Genomic DNA, 20,360 nt, shown 5'->3' on the forward strand with positions numbered 1-20,360 from the left:
AGAGTGGCCGTGCCAGCAATCGGAGGGTTGCCGGTTACTGGGGTTCAATCCCCACCTTCTACCATCCTAGTCACGTCCGTTGTGTCCTTGAGCAAGACACTTCACCCCTTGCTCCTGATGGCTGCTGGTTAGCGCCTTGCATGGCAGCTCCCGCCATCAGTGTATGAATGTGTTTGTGAATGGGTGAATGTGGAAATACTGTCAAAGCGCTTCGAGTACCTTGAAGGTAGAAAAGCGCTATACAAGTATAACCCAGAATATATGTTGACCACATGAACCCTGGCAATGGACCCTGTGTGTATATGTATGCTATGCCATTGTTTACACATTTGGTAAATAAATGACCAAAACATTTATATTTTGTTGTTTTCTTACTGTACCGAAAATGAACCGAACCGAAATTGTTGTGTACGTTACACCCCTAATATATATATATATATATATATATATATATATATATATATATATATATATATATATATATATATATATATATATATCAGTGACGTGCGGTGAGGTTGATGGCTGGTGAGGCACTGACTTCATCACAGTCAGATTTACAAACATGTGAACCCTAAAGAGTATCTTATTCACCATTTGATTGGCAGCAGTTAACGGGTTATGTTTAAAAGCTCATACCAGCATTTTTCCCTGCTTCGAACTCAGCATCAAGGTTTGGAATTGGGGGTTAAATGACCAAAAATGATTCCCGGGCGTGGCGCCGCTGCTGCCCACTGCTCCCCTCACATACCCAGGGGGTGAGCAAGGGGATGGGTCAAATGCAGAGGGCAAATTTCACCACACCTAGTGTGTGTGTGACAATCATTGCTACTTTAACTTAACTTTAACTTTACACATACAAACTGTAGCACACAAAAAAGCACATTTAATAAAAAAAACGTTATTATGGTCTTACCTTTACTTATAAGTGCGGGAACAGTGGTGTTCGTGTTGGAGGAGTTGTGAATGAATGAAATATGAAATCTGTGCTGCAGTCTGCAGGTGTACCTAATGTTGTGTCCCTGCAGTCGTTCACGGCTCCTCCGGCGCGAGCAATGTTGTTTTTGCACTTTTTGGCTTCTTGTTAAGTGACTTTTTTTGGGTGAATTCGGTCTTGCACGTGGAGGGTTTGGGTGTGGGCTTTGGTTGGTGTGGCGCTCCCGCCGGGGGGTGCAGTCTGCGCGGAGGTGCAATAACCAGGAGGCGGGGTTACGCGAGCCTCACACAGTGCGTCTTTGCAGCAGTTTTATGATTGCTCAGCACAAGAAATACGTTACACACATACAGTTGTTGACAAAATACACTGTACATTATATACCTCAGCTAACTAAACTATGGAAATGTATAATATAGTTCATATAGCAATACGGTCTCACTGCACAGCAGGCCAGCAGTTAGCCGAGCCCGGAATCCATGTTGAGGCACTGAGTGATGTGCCTCAACTGGCTGCTGTTCACCGCACCGTCTCTTCTCAGTATTTGAATGGCAAATGTGAAAATTCAGCGATTTACAGTATCAGTGTGGTGTCACTACCGCTAGTGAGTGTGCCATACACTCAATGAGGCATTGTTTACCCATCACTACCATTAAACAATATTTACCCTTTTCCGCCCCATTCGAAAATGGCTACCTGGCTCATGTTAAAAGCAGGAGGTGAAGAAATGACCAGTAACTGCTGAGACATGGAGAAGAGGTAGCATTAAATAAGCTGTGCTTCTTCCCACTCCTTTTTGGACATGTTGAAAGTCACTCACAACACGTGCGCCTCTGACTCAAAGTACATATAACTTTGTGTTGTGTAAGTGTTAATTATATATACACTATACTGTCAACACTTTATGGGCACACATTGGGTTCCTCCAAAGTGAGTCAGGTGACCCAGGCTGAGTGTATTTCAAGCGTGTGTAAACACATTTGCGCACTTTGGAGCGTGTGTCACAGCAGCTTTGCCATGGCGAATATCTTACTCCTTTGCGTGCTGCTGTCACACATTCCGTGGATCCATGGAGGTACGATAAGACCAATGATGTGTGTTCTTCTCTTTTTCATGCATACTGTAACTCACCTCCACCACTCAGCTGCAGGCCCGGCGTTCTTGTCCGGCGAGGCGGCGCACGGCGTCCTGTCGAGGCACGCACGCGCCAACAATGGCGTGTTAGAGGAGCTGTGGGAGGGCAACTTGGAGCGAGAATGCATGGAGGAAGTGTGTGACGCTGAGGAGGCCCGGGAGATCTTTGAGGACCAGGGAAAGACAGTGCGTATTTATTTATTTATTTGCTGCTCCTCCATCTTGGTGGTTGTCGCTTCAAAAGGTCACTTGTCACTTCACAGACGGAGTTCTGGAGTTCGTACATCTGTGAGTCTGTTCGAAACAAATCAGTGTTGACGTAAGACGATGTAACTCATACATGTGGTCTTGCAAACCCTTCAGCTGGTAAACACTGCAGGCACATGCCCTGTAAGAACGAGGGCACGTGCCAAGAAAGCAGCGACTCCTCCTTCTACTCGTGTTCCTGTCGAAATGGCTTCGCTGGCACCAACTGTGAGATTGGTGAGAAGAACCTTTTTTTATTTACACAGCTTGTATAAGCCGGCATTGTTCTTCCAGTTCTGCATAGCAATGGGTACCCAATTCGGTACTTTTTTATGTACCGACTACACTCTTAGAAATAAAAGTGCTAAGTAGAACCATATAAGGTTCTTCGGCTCGTCCTCATAGGAGAACCCTTTTTGGCTCCAGGTAGAACCTTTTTATAAAGGTTCCACCTGGAACCCTTTTGGAGGGTTCTACCTAGAACTGTGTGTGTAAGGTTCCACCCAGAACCCCCCATGAGAGGTTCTACAAAGAACCCACGCAGGGAGTTCCACTAAGAACCCTTTCATGTTTCAAGGGTTTCATCTAGAACCCACACAGGGAGTTCCACTAAGAACCCTTTCGTATTTCAAGGGTTTCATCTAGAACCCACACAGGGAGTTCCACTAAGAACCCTTTTGTATTTCAAGACTTTCAACTAGAACCCACGCAGGGAGTTCCACTAAGAACCCTTTCGTATTTCAAGGGTTTCATCTAGAACCCACACAGGGAGTTCCACTAAGAACCCTTTCGTTTGTCAAGGGTTTCATCTAGAACCCATGCAGGGAGTTCCACTAAGAACCCTTTCAGGTTTCAAGGGTTTCATCTAGAACCCACACAGGGAGTTCCACAAAGAACTCTTTCATGTTTCAAGGGTTTCATCTAGACCTGACACAGGGGGTTCTAAAAACATCCCTTTTCAAAGGTTTTCACCGATAACCGTCTTGTCTTCTGAGGGTTCTATAAAGAACCATATTGTATTCTACAGATCAGTTTAGTTCATATTATATTGTGGTCATTTATCATGTTGACATTGAACAAACATTCAAAACATTTTAATGAGAAAAACATTTATTTAAAGATAGGCACCATTATTGGCAAATGTTATCAGGAAGTATGTCCCTGGTGACACAGGATCTTACCCATGCTTTCAACAATCCCTGAAGAACACTTTCTTCCAAAAACGGTTCTCTGGATCAAAATAGTTCTTACTGGAACCCTTAGTGTTAGTGAGAACCCTTTTAAAACCAATTATTCAGAAAAGGGGTTTTAAAGGGTTCTCTGGATCAAAATGGTTCTTACTGGAACCATTAGCGTTACCAAGAACCCTTAAAAAACCCTTTCTTTGGGAAAGGGTTTTTCAGAAGCAAATGGTTCCAGTTAGAACCTCAGCCCTTGTAGAAGAACCCTTTTAGAACCCTTATTTCTAAGAGTGTAGGGATGTCCCGATCCGATATTTGGATCGGATTGGCTGCCGATATTTGCCAAAAAATGCGTTGCGGCAAGGCATGGGAAAATGCCGATCCAGATCCAGTTTTAAAAAAAAATCCGGTCCGTGTTTTCCAATGCACTTATTTAAATAATACATTCCACTTTTCTGCTGCTCCGTAATTTCCGTTCCGCATTTTCCAGCACACCTTCAACACATCCACAGGTCTGTGGATTCTCACGCAGTTGCTTTTAGCTGCTGGCATTACACGACAGGCTCTTCTCACTCTTTCCTGTGTCTCCCTCTCACAGACAGCAAGCGCACCTTCTTACACACGTCACATACTGTCACGTCATACGTCACATACTGTCACGTCACACGTCACATACTGTCACGTCATACGTCACATACTGTCACGTCATACGTCACACACGTATACGTCCTCCCCGAGCAGAGAGGTAGCAGCATGGCTAACGTTAGCTGTGATGCTAGCGCAGCCGTGCGAGCAACGCTCCCTCTAAGGTGCTCGCCTGTGCAATTGCGCACTGTTTAAGCGTCCTCTGCGCGTAGCAAATCTATGCCACGTACAAAATCTAATAAAAAAATGAGCGCATAACAATTTTCGACACACGGACACGACAGAGAAAACAGTTTTCGTCATCATTGTTCAAATACTGTGACGTCGGTCGAGACGCTTATCTCCATTCGGTGCCACACGCCCACACCATCAAAATGCTGAGGCAAAAATTTCCACATCAACACCGTATGAAAAAATTAGTGATTTTTTTAGTTGTGATTTCCTTCTCCGCATGAAAGTTTAAAAGTAGCATATATTAATGCAGTATGAAGAAGAATGTTTTAATGTAGACATGCAAGCCTTGAAAGAAAATTTTGAAAATCAAGACTACATTTCCTGCAAATGGGTGCATTTCTAGCCTATATTTTAACTTTAGATTTATTCTCATATCAAACTCTGACACTTACATCCGGCGCCCCCCTCCACATCCTGGATTATAAATAATGTAAATAATTCAATGTGATTATCTTGTGTGATGACTGTATTATGATGATAGTATATATCTGATAGTATATATCTGTATCATGAATCAATTTAAGTGGACCCCGACTTAAACAAGTTGAAAAAGTTATTGGGGTGTTACCATTTAGTGGTCAATTGTACGGAATATGTACTTCACTGTGCAACCTACTAATAAAAGTCTCAATCAATCAATCAAAACACATAGAATCATCATACTGCTGTGATTATATGCATCAAGTGTTCATTCAAGGCTAAGGCAACATATCGAGATATATATCGTGTATCGCAATATGGCCTTAAAATATCGCAATATTAAAAAAAGGCCATATAGCCCAGCCCTAGTTCAATGATGCCATTTCTGTTTGTCATGTATAATTTTGTCTATTTTGTGTTTATCCTTGAATAACCAGGTCAGTTTCTTGTTACCAACCATTGTGTATTATTCAAACTCCCCTAATTCAGCTGGCTAGTTGTTATCAAGAGTACTAAAACCCTTTTCAACATGATTCTGACAACTAAGTAGGCTAAATAACTTTAAACTTTAATACATGCTCGGATAGGCCAGTATCGGTATCGGTCAGTATCGGTATCGGATCGAAAATGCAAAAACAATATCGGTATCGGATCGGAAGTGCAAAAACCTGGATCGGGACATCCCTAGTACCGACCCAGGTTGTCCCGATACCAGTATTTTGGTACCGGTACCAAAATGTATTTCGATACTTTTCTAAATAAAGGGGACCACAAAAAATGTCATTATTGGCTTTATTAGAACAAAACATCTTAGGGTACATGAAACATATGTTTATTATTGTAATTTAGTCCTTAAATAAAATGTTGAACATACTAGACAACTTGTCTTTTAGTAGTAAGTAAACAAACAAAGACTCCTAATTAGTCTATGCAGTAACATATTGTGTCATTTATACACCTATTATTTTGTACACATTATGAAGAACAAGCTGTAAAAAATTATTATTAATCCACTTAATTATTTACTGTTTATATCTGCTTATTTTCTGTTTCAACATGTTCTATCTACACTTCTGTTAAAATGTAATAATCACTTATTCTTCTCTTCTTTGATACTTTACATTAATTTTGGATGATACCACACATTTAGGTATCGATGCGATACCAAGTAGTTACAGGATCATACATTGGTCATATTCAAAGTCCTCATGTGTCCAGGGACGTATTTACTGAGTTTATAAACAATAATATTGTTTACAGATATAAACCTTGTGTTCGTGCTGAAAGATCAATTTATGATTGTTTCTCAAAATGTAACTATAGATACAAACATTGTGTTTGTGCTGAAAAATTCATTTATGATTGTTTCTCAAAATGTAACTATAGATATAAACATTGTGTTCGTGCTGAAAAATTCATTTATGATTGTGTCTCAAAATATAACTATAGATATAAACATTGTGTTCGTGCTGAAAGATTCATTTATGATTGTTTAGTTACATTTTGATATAGATGTCAACATTGTGTATGTGCTGAAAGCTTTGTTTATGATTGTTTATCAAAATGTAATTACAGATATAAACATTGTGTTCGTGCTGAAAGATTCCTTTAGGATTGTTTATCAAAATATAACTAAAAATACAAACATTGTGTTCGTGCTGAAAGATTCATTTATGATTGTTTATCAAAATATAACTATAGATGTCAACATTGTGTTCGTGCTGAAAAATTAATTTATGATTGTTTATCAAAATGTAATTATATATATATATATACACATTGTGTTCGTGCTGACAAATTCATTTATGATTGTTTATCAAAATGTAACTATAGATACAAACATTGTGTTCATGCTGAAAGATTAATTTATGATTGTTTATCAAAATGTAACTCTAGATATAAACATTGTGTTTGTGCTGAAAAATTCATTAATGATTGTTTCTCAAAATGTAACTATAGATACAAACATTGTGTTTGTTCTGAAAGATTAATTTATGATTGTTTATCAAAACGTAACTATAGATATAAACATTGTGTTTGTGCTGAAAGATTAATGTATGATTGTTTATCAAAATGTAACTATAGATATAAACATTGTGTTCGTGCTGAAAAATTCATTTATGATTGTTTATCAAAATGTAACTATATATGTCAACATTGTGTATGTGCTGAAAGCTTTGTTTATGATTGTTTATCAAAATGTAATTACAGATATAAACATGATGTTCGTGCTGAAATATTCCTTTAGGATTGTATATCAAAATATAACTAAAAATACAAAGATTGTTTTCGTGCTGAAAGATTCATTTATGATTGTTTATCAAAATGTAACTATAGATGTCAACATTGTGTTCGTGCTGAAAAATTTATTTATGATTGTTTATCAAAATGTAATTATATATATATATATATATATACACATTGTGTTCGTCCTGAAAGATTAATTTGTGATTGTTTATCAAAATGTAACTATAGATGTCAACATTGTGTTCGTGCTGAAAGATTAATTTGTGATTGTTTATCAAAATGTAACTATAGATGTCAACATTGTGTTCATGGTGAAAAATTCATTTATGATTGTTTATCAAAATGTAACTATAGATGTCAACATTGTGTATGTGCTGAAAGCTTTGTTTATGATTGTTTATCAAAATGTAAATACAGATATAAACATTATGTTCGTGCTGAAATATTCCTTTAGGATTGTATATCAAAATATAACTAAAAATACAAAAGATTGTTTTCGTGCTGAAAGATTCATTTATGATTGTTTATCAAAATGTAACTATAGATGTCAACATTGTGTTCGTGCTGAAAAATTTATTTATGATTGTTTATCAAAATGTAATTATATATATATATACACATTGTGTTCGTGCTGAAAGATTAATTTGTGATTGTTTATCAAAATGTAACTATAGATGTCAACATTGTGTTCGTGGTGAAAAATTCATTTATGATTGTTTATCAAAATGTAACTATAGATATGAACATTGTGTTTGTGCTGAAAGATTCATTTAGGAATGTTGTCTTTGGTAAAAACTGAACTCTTTTAGGTTTTGCTCACATTTGCTTTCTTTTATTTAGATTCGCCGAGTTGGTGCTTTTCAAACACTCGTAACAAACATGTGTTTTAAGAACTCCGACACAAGGTAAACCACAAATAATACTTGAATGGGAAATACTAAACGTTAAAAGTAAATCCAACCAACCTTTAACGAAGTGCCCTTGGACTGGAGCGCGTTCCACTTTTTCTAATGGTTTTTCGTAAAATCTTGCACTCCTCCGCCCTTCTTGATTACCTCTGGAGAAAATCTGAAGAAATATATTGAACCTTTTTTTGCGTTTTGAGCGATTCCAACAGCCTAAAACAACACAAGCATAGGACATTTTTCTTCGAGACAGACAAAATGCCGCCTGTAGCTCTTAGACAACAGACCTTCGCTGGCCCACCACTTTGAGCCTGACATATTTAATCACCTGGACGGGACGTCAGGTGAATACAAAGAATAGAACCTGCAAAGGTGGAAATTGCTGGGTTGACCTTGTTTTCCATTTCCGTGCAATTTACGCAGAGAAGCACCACTGATTACAGGCAGGACCATACCTGCCAACTACTCCGGTTTTCCCGTAATTAGTACGGTTTTCATCAACCTATTCCGGGTTACGGTTGCAGTGATAAAAAAATATGTTTTTTCATTCATTAAAAAAAATTTTTTTTAAAAAGTTTTATTCACGAAATCGCGTAACAACAATGACAATCGACACTGCTTCCCGTAACTTCCTATCGAGCCATTCCGAATGCCACGCGCGAGGCTATTTATAGCACCGCTGCCAAGCACGAGGCACCAGTTGCCATTGTTTCCAAACGAGTGAACGATCATGGAATCAGCCGGAGAAAAATCGCAAACGAGTCTTAAACCGAAAAGAAAACTGCAGTCATTCCGTGAAGAATATTCAAAAGCCTATCCGGGAATAATTATCCGTTCCAAAAAGGGTGAAAACTACGCGAATTGCACCTTGTGCAGACAAGATTTTTCGATCGGACACGGAGGAATTAGCGATGTAAATGACCACGTTGGGACAAAAAAACACAAGTCTAATGCCGTTGCTAGCGATACAAGTGGAAAACTTTCAACGTTTTTCGGATTTTAGCCACAAAAAGGTAATGACACCAATGTTATCTATTGGAATTGTTTAGTACTGTTATACTGTTAAAAGTGTTTATACTATTTATGCTTTCAAGTCCAAGTTGAAGAAATCTTGTTAAATGTTGACAGCATAACTACCAAAATACAGAAGTATGTCCTTAATATTTTTGCAGTGCTATTTCTGTTGAAAAGTTAAAATGATTACATTAGAGATGTGATGAGCCACTTTTCAAGTGTCTGATGGCTTAAATTAATTTTCATTAATTTTTCATATTTTTGAATTCTTTTGAAAGGCTTACAAAAAAACTACATTTGAATTGTAATTCCGTGCTATTGACAGGACTATTAATTTTAATGAAGTTAGCTTACCATGTTTACAGTATGATAATTGTGATAGAAATGTGAATTTTAGGCACAGAATATTTTTTTACAATTGAACAAGGCAGTAGATTATACAAGCTTGGACAGAAAGTTAATAATGACACCAATTTTTTTTTAAATGGAATTGTTTAGTACTGTTTTACCATTTGTTTACTGTAAAAAGTGTTTATACTGTTTATACTTTCAATTAACAAATTGAAGTCTTGTGAAAGGTTGACAGGATAACTGGCATTAACTGTCAAAATAATTTCAAACTATTGAAGTTAGCTTACAGAATAAACATGTCAATCAACCCATATGATTTTTGCTGTAATATTTTTGTTTTGAAAAGTCACTGTGACTGATAGAAAAGTGATGGTTTTAGCAACATTTTAACCTGTCTGAATGCTAATAATCATTTTGCGTCGGGGGGCGAAGCCTGAACCCCTCACCAGGACTTTGTCCTGGACCTACCGGGGCCTTCGGCCCCTGGACCCTGGCTACTAGGTTTTTCTGATTTCAAAAGTTGGCAGGTATGCAGAACAAGCTTTTGCAGGATGTCTTGGTAAACAAAGGTATTCCGCTGCCCTCAGCTTTATTAAGAAGGTGCGACTTTAACAACGGATACTGTATGCACTTCTGCGAGTCGAGGAGCCCCGGAGTCACCTGCGCCTGTGCCACCGGGTACAAGCTGATGCCGGATCAGACCAGCTGCCAAGCAGAAGGTATGACGACACACGACAAATGGCAGCGATTGCCGCAGCTTCCTAAGACAAAAATGATTTTTGCCAGTTGAGTTCCCATGTGGTCTGACCGCCCTGACCGCCATGGACGCGAGGTCAAGGTCTCTGTTCAGCAGCGACGACACAATTGTGCACCACAACAATGCCACTCCAACCACAACTGCACCTCCGGCGACCGCCGCCACAGAGTCCCCCGTAGGACGAAATGGCTCCACGGAAAATGAGCCGCCTACGATTTCTGTTCCGGCGTGGATGGACGAGATGGTGGACGCGCTTAAAGAGAAGATCCCAGATGTCCGTGAACGCATCATTAACGGTGATGAGGTCTTTCCTGGAGAGATCCCATGGCAGGTATTTACGTAAAGATGCTGCTGATAAACCTTTGGACATAAAAACCGATACGATGATTTGTGGATTGCAGAGTCTTTGAAGCGATGAAGTCAAAATGAAGTGCACTACTTCGCCTGAGGAGGCGCTAGTTTGCTGTCTAAAACCCAGCAACGTGCCAAGATGAGTCCCATCTGCACAGAAACAGAACTAATATTGATTTTAAAATATTTACGTAGTGGAACCTTCAAATGTTAAGTTCTTTGCACTATGAGTCAGTAGATTTACTTCATTTTGGCTTCATTTTAGTGAATTATATTTATATAGCGCTTTTCTCTAGTGACTCAAAGCGCTTTTACAAACCCCGTTTCCATATGAGTTGGGAAATTGTGTTAGATGTACATATAAACGGAATACAATGATTCGCAAATCATTTTCAACCCATATTCAGTTGAATATGCTACAAAGACAACATATTTGATGTTCAAACTCATAAACTTTTTCTTTTTTTTTGCAAATAATCATTAACTTTAGAATTTGATGCCAGCAACACGTGACAAAGAAGTTGGGAAAGGTGGCAATAAATACTGATAAAGTTGAGGAATGCTCATCAAACACTTACAGGTGAACAGGCAAATTGGGAACAGGTGCGTGCCATGATTGGGTATAAAAGTAGATTCCATGAAATGCTCAGTCATTCACAAACAAGGATAGGGCGAGGGTCACCACTTTGTCAACAAATGCGTGAGCAAATTGTTGAACAGTTTAAGAAAAACCTTTCTCAGCCAGCTATTGCAAGGAATTTAGGGATTTCACCATCAAAGGGTTCAGATAATCTGGAGAAATCACCGCACGTAAGCAGCAAAGCCCGTGACCTTCGATCCCTCAGGCTGTACTGCATCAACAAGCGACATCAGTGTGTAAAGGATATCACCACATGGGCTCAGGAACACTTCAGAAACCCACTGTCAGTAACTACAGTTGGTCGCTACATCTGTAAGTGCAAGTTATGCAAGGCGAAAACCGTTTATCAACAACACCCAGAAACGCCGTCGGCTTCGCTGGGCCTGAGCTCATCTAAGATGGACTGATACAAAGTGGAAAAGTGTTCTGTGGTCTGACGAGTCCACATTTCAAATTGTTTTTGGAAACTGTGGACGTCGTGTCCTCCGGACCAAAGAGGAAAAGAACCATCCGGATTGTTCTAGGCGCAAAGTGTAAAAGGCAGCATGTGTGATGGTATGGGGGTGTATTAGTGCCCAAGACATGGGTAACTTACACATCTGTGAAGGCGCCATTAATGCTGAAAGGTACATACAGGTTTTGGAGCAACATATGTTGCCATCCAAGCAACGTTACCATGGACGCCCCTGCTTATTTCAGCAAGACAATGCCAAGCCACGTGTTACATCAACGTGGCTTCGTAGTAAAAGAGTGCGGGTACTAGACTGGCCTGCCTGTAGTCCAGACCTGTCTCCCTATGAAAATGTGTGGCGCATTATGAAGCCTAAAATAGCACAACGGAGACCCCCGGACTGTTGAACAACTTAAGCTGTACATCAAGCAAGAATGGGAAAGAATTCCACCTGAGAAGCTTCAAAAATGTGTCTCCTCAGTTCCCAAACGTTTACTGAGTGTTGTTAAAAGGAAAGGCCATGTAACACAGTGGTGAACATGCCCATTCCCAACTACTTTGGCACGTGTTGCAGCCATGAAATTCTAAGTTAATTATTATTTGCAAAAAAAAAATAAAGTTTATGAGTTTGAACATCAAATATGTTGTCTTTGTAGTGCATTCAATTGAATATGGGTTGAAAAGGATTTGCAAATCATTGTATTCCGTTTATATTCACATCTAACACAATTTCCCAACTCATATGGAAACGGGGTTTGTACATAGTGAAAGCCAATATCTAAGTTCCATTTAAAGCAGTGTGGGTGGCACTGGGAGCAGGTGAGTAAAACAAAGTGTCTTGCCCAAGGACACAACGGCAGTGACAAGGATGGCGGAAGCGGGGATCAAACCTGGAACCCTCAAGTTGCTGGCACAGCCACTCTACCGACCGAGCTATACCGCCCCAAAATTTACAAAAGTTCAATCCTCCTAATTTTGCTACTTGTTAAAACTATAGTAGTTTTACTTTATTTGTATTTTATTATACACTAGTTCAATCCTTTTTAGAATTTTGATACGTATAAATACTATGGTAGTTTTACTTTATTTTGGTTTGATTATACAAGAGTTCCATCCTTTTTATTATTTTGTTATTCCTTCTTACTCGATTAGTTTTACTTGATTTCGGTTTAATTACACAATAGTTAAATCCTCTGTATACTTGTGCTACGTACTAATATGGTAACTTTACTTTATTTCGGTTTTACTATACAATAGTTCAATTATAGTTATAATTTTACTACGATAGTAGTTTTACTTTATTCCGTCTTTACTCTATAATAGTTCATTCCTCTTCATACTATTATTACTTAGTAGTTGTACTTTATTTGGTTACTGTATATAATGGTTCATTGATTTTTATACATTCACTGTGTATTGCTTTATGTTGGTTTTACTGTACAATGATTACTGCTAAAGGAGTTTTACTTCATTTTTGGTTTTATTATACAATTATTTTTTATTATTTTTTGTAATTTTTTACTACTATTATAGAGTTACTTTATTTTAGTTTCATCATGCAATATTTTTTTTTTACTACTCATTACTACTAAGGTAGTTTTACTTTATTCTGGTTTTATTATTGTTCATTTCTCTTTACCCTTTTTACTAATACCCTACCGCATTAGTTTTACTTCGTCTTTTTTATTGATTACTACTATAAAAGTTGTACTTTATTTTGTTTTTATTATATAATTATTTATTCCTTTGCTGCACTTTTTTAATTGTTACTACTATCATAGTTTTACTTTATTTTGGTTTTATCATGCGATAGTTTTTTTTATTTTAATAAGTTGATACTACTATAGTAGGTGTACTCTATTCTGGTTTTATTATTGTTAATTTCTCTTCACACTCTTACTCATACACTACCATATTAGTTTTACTTTGGTTTGGTTTTAATGGTTACTACTATAACAGTTGTATTTATTTTGGTTTTATTATACAATTGTTATATTATACAATTCATTTTCCATACTTTTGCCAAAAATTACTACTATAGTTGCTTTACTTTCTTTGCGTTTTATTATGCAACAGTCATTTTTTGTTAATAAAAAATGACTGTTGCCACAGTTAGAGGATAACTACAGTCGTCCCGGCCACATCACGCTTCTAATGTTGCAGCTTGACCACATCACAGATTGTTTGGGTTTTGTCTCTGTATTCTAAAACGTTTTGGGCCTAAATTAAGCATTTCCATTCATAAAAATGGCTAAATCAACAACAACAAAATACCACTGTAGTACTGGCCATTAAACGGAACCTAACCAGTTCAGTATTGTGGCCACTGATTGGCTCAAGCAGCATTACTATATTGGATTAAAAAAGTGAGTAGGGATGGGAATTGATAAGAATTTTCCGGACCCGCTTCCACTTAAATATTCGGTTCTTCATAGGTTCTATCATCGTTCAAATTTTGGAAAAAAAAGATACGCATTAATTTAGTTGATTTTCGAGATAACATGACCCTAAAAAGTGTCATGACTGGGACTGTGGTGTGGTTTGTTCTCCCGAGGTGCAAAATATTTGGACCATACGTGGCGTGAAGGGGACTACATGATTTATTTAAACACTATGACTACAAAAAAAAAGGATCAAACAAAAGGTGCGCACAGGTGCGGAAGTACAAAACTTGACTATAAACACAAAACTTGCACAAAGGCAGAAACTATGAACAATTAAACAAAACTTGCAATCTATGGCATGAATAAAGAAAACTTACTTGGACGAGAAACCGGCATGAAAAAAGAGCAGCAAGGGTCTTAAGGGTGTGTGGAGAGTGTGCAGAAGCATAAATGCGGGATGTCGCCAGAAAGACAAACTGAAAACAATGAACTTAAATACTACAGACATGATTAACTAAAACAGGTGCGTGACTCAGAACGTGAAACAGGTGCGTGACGTGACAGGTGAAAACTAATGGGTTGCTATGGTGACAAACAAGAGTGCACAATGAGTCCAAACGTGGAACAGGTGAAACTAATGGGTAACCATGGAAACAAGACAAGGGAGTGAAAAGCCAGAAACTAAAGAGTCCAATAACTAAACTAAACAAAACATGATAACACAGACATGACAAAAAGTCAACAGTGAGATCTTAAAAAGCACATAGCATAGAAAAACTCTATAGTAGCTTTACTTTATTTGCGTTTATTATGCAACAGTCATTTGTTGTTAATAATTCTGCTACTCAACACTATTACTTAGTAGTTTTACTTTATTCGGTTTATTTATACAATGGTTAATTAATTTTTTGGAACATTCACCACGTATTATTTAATCGTTTTACTTTTTTTTAATTTTTTTTTTAATAAAGATGAACTCAGCTGCATACTTTCATCCTAGAACAAGTCAATTCCGTTTGTCTGTGTTTCGATATTAGAACTGCACTCATACTTGCCAACCCTCCCGAATTTTCCGGGAGACTCCCGAAATTCAGCACCTCTCCCGAAAACCTCCCGAGCCAAATATTCTCCCGAAAATCTCCCGATTTTCAGCCGGAGCTGGAAGCCACGCCCCCTCCAGCTCCATGCGGACCTGAGTGAGGACAGCCTTTTTTCATGACGGGAGGACAACAGGGTGACAAGAACTAAATCATCCAGACTAGAGACAAATTGTAATATTATGTTTATCTTACCTAAAAATAAATATATTTATTAATTTAAAAAAAAAAAAAAAAAAAATTACTATATTTTGCTAAAAACATCAAAATTAATTGTATTTTTTCTGACTCCTTATTCCATCCAGCCATAGAATTAAAATAAACATATTTGAAATAATTAATTTTATATTATCATAATAATTCATTTAAAATGACCATATTTAATTATTAAAATAATTGCTTGTTCATCAACAACTTTAGCATTTTATTCATTACATTTTGAAGCTCTCAGAAGCCAAGTTATGTTATATTCCTTAAGATTTATTTATGCAAGTTTGAAGTATCAATTATCCAAACACAGTTTTGTTTGCATATATATATATATATATATATATATATATATATATATATATATATATATATATATATATATATATATATATATATGTGTATATATATATATATATATATATACACAGTTTTGTTTGCATATTTTCAGGATGTAGATATATATATATATATATATATATATATATATATATATATATATATCTACATCCTGAAAATATGCAAACAAAACTGTGTATATATATATATATATATATATATATATATATATATATATATATATATATATATATATATATATATATATATATATATATATATATATATATATATATATATATATCTACATCCTGAAAATATGCAAACAAAACTGTGTTTGGATAATTGATACTTCAAACTTGCATAAATAAATCTTAAGGAATATAACATAACTTGGCTTCTGAGAGCTTCAAAATGTAATGAATAAAATGCTAAAGTTGTTGATGAACAAGCAATTATTTTAATAATTAAATATGGTCATTTTAAATGAATTATTATGATAATATAAAATTAATTATTTCAAATATGTTTATTTTAATTCTATGGCTGGATGGAATAAGGAGTCAGAAAAAATACAAAAAAATACAATTAATTTTGATGTTTTTAGCAAAATATAGTAAAAATGTATTTTTATTTTTTTTTAAATTAATAAATATATTTATTTTTAGGTAAGATAAACATAATATTACAATTTGTCTCTAGTCTGGATGATTTAGTTCTTGTCACCTTGTTGTCCTCCCGTCTGAAAAAAGGCTGTCCTCACTCAGGTCCGCATGAAAATCGGGAGAATATTTGTCCCGGGAGGTTTTCGGGAGAGGCGCTGAATTTCGGGAGTCTCCCGAAAAATTCGGGAGGGTTGGCAAGTATGGCAAAAAGTGAAATCTAAGTAAGATGAAATATGTCAAATAAGGGTGATATTTTCTTATTTTCTGTCTGATAAGATAGTTCTTCTCACTAAGCAGATTGTATGTTAGAGTGTTTTACTTGTTTTAAGTGTTTTGGTCCTAAATGATCTCAGTAAGATATTACAGCTTGTTGCTGAGATGTGATGACCTATATTGAGTAAAACATGCTTGAAACTAGAATATCAAGTGTTGCAAAGCTGTGTCGTCAACACTCAAAAGTATAAAACTACTTTTTTAAAGTAATATTTGATTACTTCAAGCATGAAAAAAAAAGTCATGATGCCGAGCGCTAGAGATGCGCGGTTTGCGGGCACAACCGCGGAGTCCGCGGATCGGGCGGATGAAATAAAAAAAAATTAGATTTTATCCGCGGGTCGGGTCGGGTCGGGCGGTTGAAATAAAAAAAAATTAGATTTTAAATAGATTCAGGCGGGTGGCAGTTAAACCAATTCGGAAATATATATACATAGAGAGGGCCCCACCGGGAGCCGTAGCTGAGGCGATCCGCGAGAAGGGCCCGACGCACGTCCAGGGTCACCACCGCGCCCACCGCACCGACACCCCGCCTCGTCCGCCTTCGCCGCGGCCGGCGTCACGCGCAGCAGGTAAGCAGCTTACCTGCCCGCCACCCCCGTGGCCGGGGGCTCGTAACAGGGGTCACTCCGCGCGCTCCGCCCGCGCAGCTTACCTGCCCGCCACCCCTGTTGCCGGGGGCGCGTAACAGGGGTCACTCCGCGCGCAGTGCGCTCACGAAAGGGGTGGGGCTCACCCTGGTTGATATAGACAGCAGGACGGTGGCCATGGAAGTTGGAACCCGCTAAGGAGTGTGTAACAACCCACCTGCCGAATCAACTAGCCCTGAAAATGGATGGCGCTGGAGTGTCGGGCCCATATACCCGGCCGTCGCCGGCAGCGAGATGCGCTTGGAGGTGCGCTCAGCGCGGCTCCCATATGATTGCGCGCTGGTGTGCGTCTGAGTCGTGACAGCGTGGCACGCGAATGTCTGTGCTGCATTGGATCAGTCTCCTTTCTTTAACAGGCAAAAGCTTTATAACCTCACTAATGCCTTGCATCATCTATATTAGATATATAACAACGGGCGGGTGCGGGCGGGTGCGGTTCTGATCAAATGTTATATCGGGTGGATGGCGGATGGTTGACGACTTTCTGGTGCGGTTGTGGATGAAATAATTGCCTATCCGCGCATCTCTACCGAGCGCATATCATTAAGTCAAGATAATGGCACTAGCATTTACTTCATTTATGAATATATTTCAACATTATTGAGCAAAAAGGTCTCTTTTTTTTCTATGGAGAAAAGTGCACTTGTTATCAGTGAGAATATACTTATTTTAAGCTATTTTGGGGTTCATTGAGGTTCGCTGATTTTACTTGTTGTGGAAAGTCTTGACAAGCCGAATTTTTTGGCAGATAATTTTGCTTAGTTCAAATAAAATACCCCTCATTTTTGTATTTTCTTTCTTGTTTTTGAACACTGACTTTTTGCAGTGTACTTGGACGTCAACCGGGTGACCACTGGGGCGTGTTCCAATAGTGCCGTGGTGCATTCATAGCGGTCTTTCTTTGTCCATGCAGGCAGCCTTGTACGATGCCCGCGAGAATGAGGTGTTCTGCGGAGGCTCCATCCTAAGCGAGCGATGGGTCATCACCGCGGCCCATTGCCTGTACCGCTCTCGGAACCAGTTTGTTGTCAGAGTGGGTACGGCTGCTTTTAATTCTGCTTAAAGAAGTTGTGAAACTTGAGGTTGTGTCTCTTTTGAGTGGTGTGTTTGCTGCATCCCGCAGGGGAATACGACCTTAATACCCCTGACATAAAGCAGCAGGATTACCAAGTCGCCGAGAAGCACGTATACCCGAACTACAACCCCGCAAACCCCGGCAACCACGACCTGGCCCTGCTCCACTTACACCAACCCATCGTCTACTCGGCAAGGGTCCGACCCATCTGCATAGGACCCAAGGAGTTCACGGAGGCCCTGGTGAAGAACGCTTCCCCGGCTACGGTCAGCGGCTGGGGCGCAACGCTAAGGGGCAAGCAGGCGGACACGCTGAAAAAGGTCCGGGTTCCCTTCACCAACCGGCTGGAGTGCAAACGCAGCAGCTCGCATCGGATCACGCCCTTCATGTTCTGCGCGGGCTACTACAACGAGGTCAAGGACGCCTGCCAGGGGGACAGCGGGGGTCCTCATGCCAACAAGCACTATGGCACCTGGTTTCTGACGGGCATCGTGAGCTGGGGGGAAGAATGTGCACGACAAGGTAAATATGGAGTTTATACCCGCCTGTCTTTTTACTACACTTGGATCAACAACATAACGCAAGACCAGGCCTTTAGCATGGAAGAGCCTCAAGAGGATGATTAAAAATGCAGGTTTAAAATTGTAATATGTATTCTTTCCTCTTATTTTTAAAAATAAATGTACTCAACAAAACCTACTTGACTGGACATAATTACTGTTTTATTGACACTCAGTGGGCCATTAGGCTATTGAATTTCTCCCAATAGCTTATCATGGCTGTTTTTAGTGCTACGTATTGGCATTCCTGCATATTTACTCATTTATCTATCTTCTATATACTGTCTAGTACAGTGACGTGCGGTGAGGTTGATGGCTGGTGAGGCACTGACTTCATCACAGTCACATTCACAAACATATGAACCTTAAAGAGTATCTTATTCACCATTTGATTGGCAGCAGTTAACGGGTTATGTTTAAAAGCTCATACCAGCATTCTTCCCTGCTTGGCACTCAGCATCAAGGGTTGGAATTGGGGGTTAAATCACCAAAAATTATTCCCGGGCGCGGCGCCGCTGCTGCCCACTGCTCCCCTCACCTCCCAGGGGGTGATCAAGGGGATTGGTCAAATGCAGAGGACAAATTTCATTACACCTAGTGTGTGTGTGACAATCATTTGTGACGACCGGGACGCATGGTGATGCGAGGTTTCGTTCTCCCAGGAATGCAGACGGGCGTCAGACACAGCGTGCAGGTAAGAAAGTATTTATTTAATAAATAACTTATACTGGAAAAAAGAAAAGGGTGCTCATAGCACTTAAGGCAAAAACTAAAAGAGCTAGCATGGGAGCTAGAAGGTAAAAAAAAAGGAGTTTAGCGTGGAAGCTAACAGGTACAGAGCCAGAAGTCGTCAACTGTTGCATAAAAACAAACTACGAAGCAAGAACGAATGACAGGGAGGACAGGCTTAAAAAATAATGTCAGTGATGACAAAACAGGTGTGTCGGGAACAAACGCGGCAGGTGAAAATAATAAGCAGCCATGGCAACAAACTCAGGTGTACAAAACAGGTACTCAAGGAGTCCAAAACTAACCAAAAACACAAGTATCTTGAAAACGTAAACAGAAAATATGATCCGGGCAGCGGATCATAACATCATTGCTACTTTAACTTAACTTTAACTTTACACATACAAACTGTAGCACACAAAAAAAGCACATTTAATAAAAAAAACGTTATTATGGTCTTACCTTTACTTAGAAATGAAATCCACAACTAAAGCCCTCACTTAAACTTTCCACGTGCAAGATTGAATCTATTTAAAAAAGTGTAACCGAGGGTTTATGAATGTCGCCTATACTGTATGAAACTACAAAATAACAAACACGGAGGCTCCAGTTTACACGAGGACCACTTTATTTACCTTCTTTCAAAAACCTCCGCAACGTGACATCACTTCCTCTCTTAGCGCCTTCAAAATAAGAGCTCAAGGCATATACTGTATAACAGCGCATAACAGGAACTTAACATCACAAAGAGGAAAGCCCATGAAAATAGGTTACAAAAGTTATTTAATAAGAAGCCAAAAAGTGCAAAAACAATAATGTTCGTGTTGGAGGAGTTGTGAATTAGATACACCTGCAGTCTGCAGGTGTACCT

At 38.6% G+C, this 20,360-nt stretch overlaps 1 protein-coding gene across 1 annotated transcript; it reads left to right on the forward strand.

Annotated features, from left to right (window-relative positions):
• The first annotated feature begins 1,866 nt into the window (after nucleotides 1-1,866).
• f9a (coagulation factor IXa) lies at nucleotides 1,867-18,895 on the forward strand. Its single transcript, XM_061930503.2, has 8 exons — nucleotides 1,867-2,009; nucleotides 2,079-2,254; nucleotides 2,332-2,356; nucleotides 2,432-2,551; nucleotides 9,899-10,030; nucleotides 10,098-10,399; nucleotides 18,039-18,162; nucleotides 18,249-18,895. Exons 1-8 carry the CDS (start codon nucleotides 1,952-1,954, stop codon nucleotides 18,824-18,826), a joined length of 1,515 nt encoding a protein of 504 aa, XP_061786487.2. The 5' UTR covers nucleotides 1,867-1,951; the 3' UTR covers nucleotides 18,827-18,895.
• Nucleotides 18,896-20,360: the final 1,465 nt, after the last annotated feature.

This window comes from Nerophis lumbriciformis, linkage group LG36 (assembly GCF_033978685.3).
Source record: "Nerophis lumbriciformis linkage group LG36, RoL_Nlum_v2.1, whole genome shotgun sequence".
Lineage (NCBI taxonomy): Eukaryota > Metazoa > Chordata > Actinopteri > Syngnathiformes > Syngnathidae > Nerophis > Nerophis lumbriciformis.

Coding starts and splice junctions, on each gene's coding strand:
- f9a (XM_061930503.2), top strand. CDS start 1,952: ATGGCGAATATCTTACTCCTTTGCGTGCTGCTGTCACACATTCCGTGG. Junction 2,255..2,331: donor TTGAGGACCAGGGAAAGACA/GTGCGTATTTAT, acceptor GTCACTTCACAG/ACGGAGTTCTGGAGTTCGTA. Junction 10,031..10,097: donor GACCAGCTGCCAAGCAGAAG/GTATGACGACAC, acceptor GATTTTTGCCAG/TTGAGTTCCCATGTGGTCTG.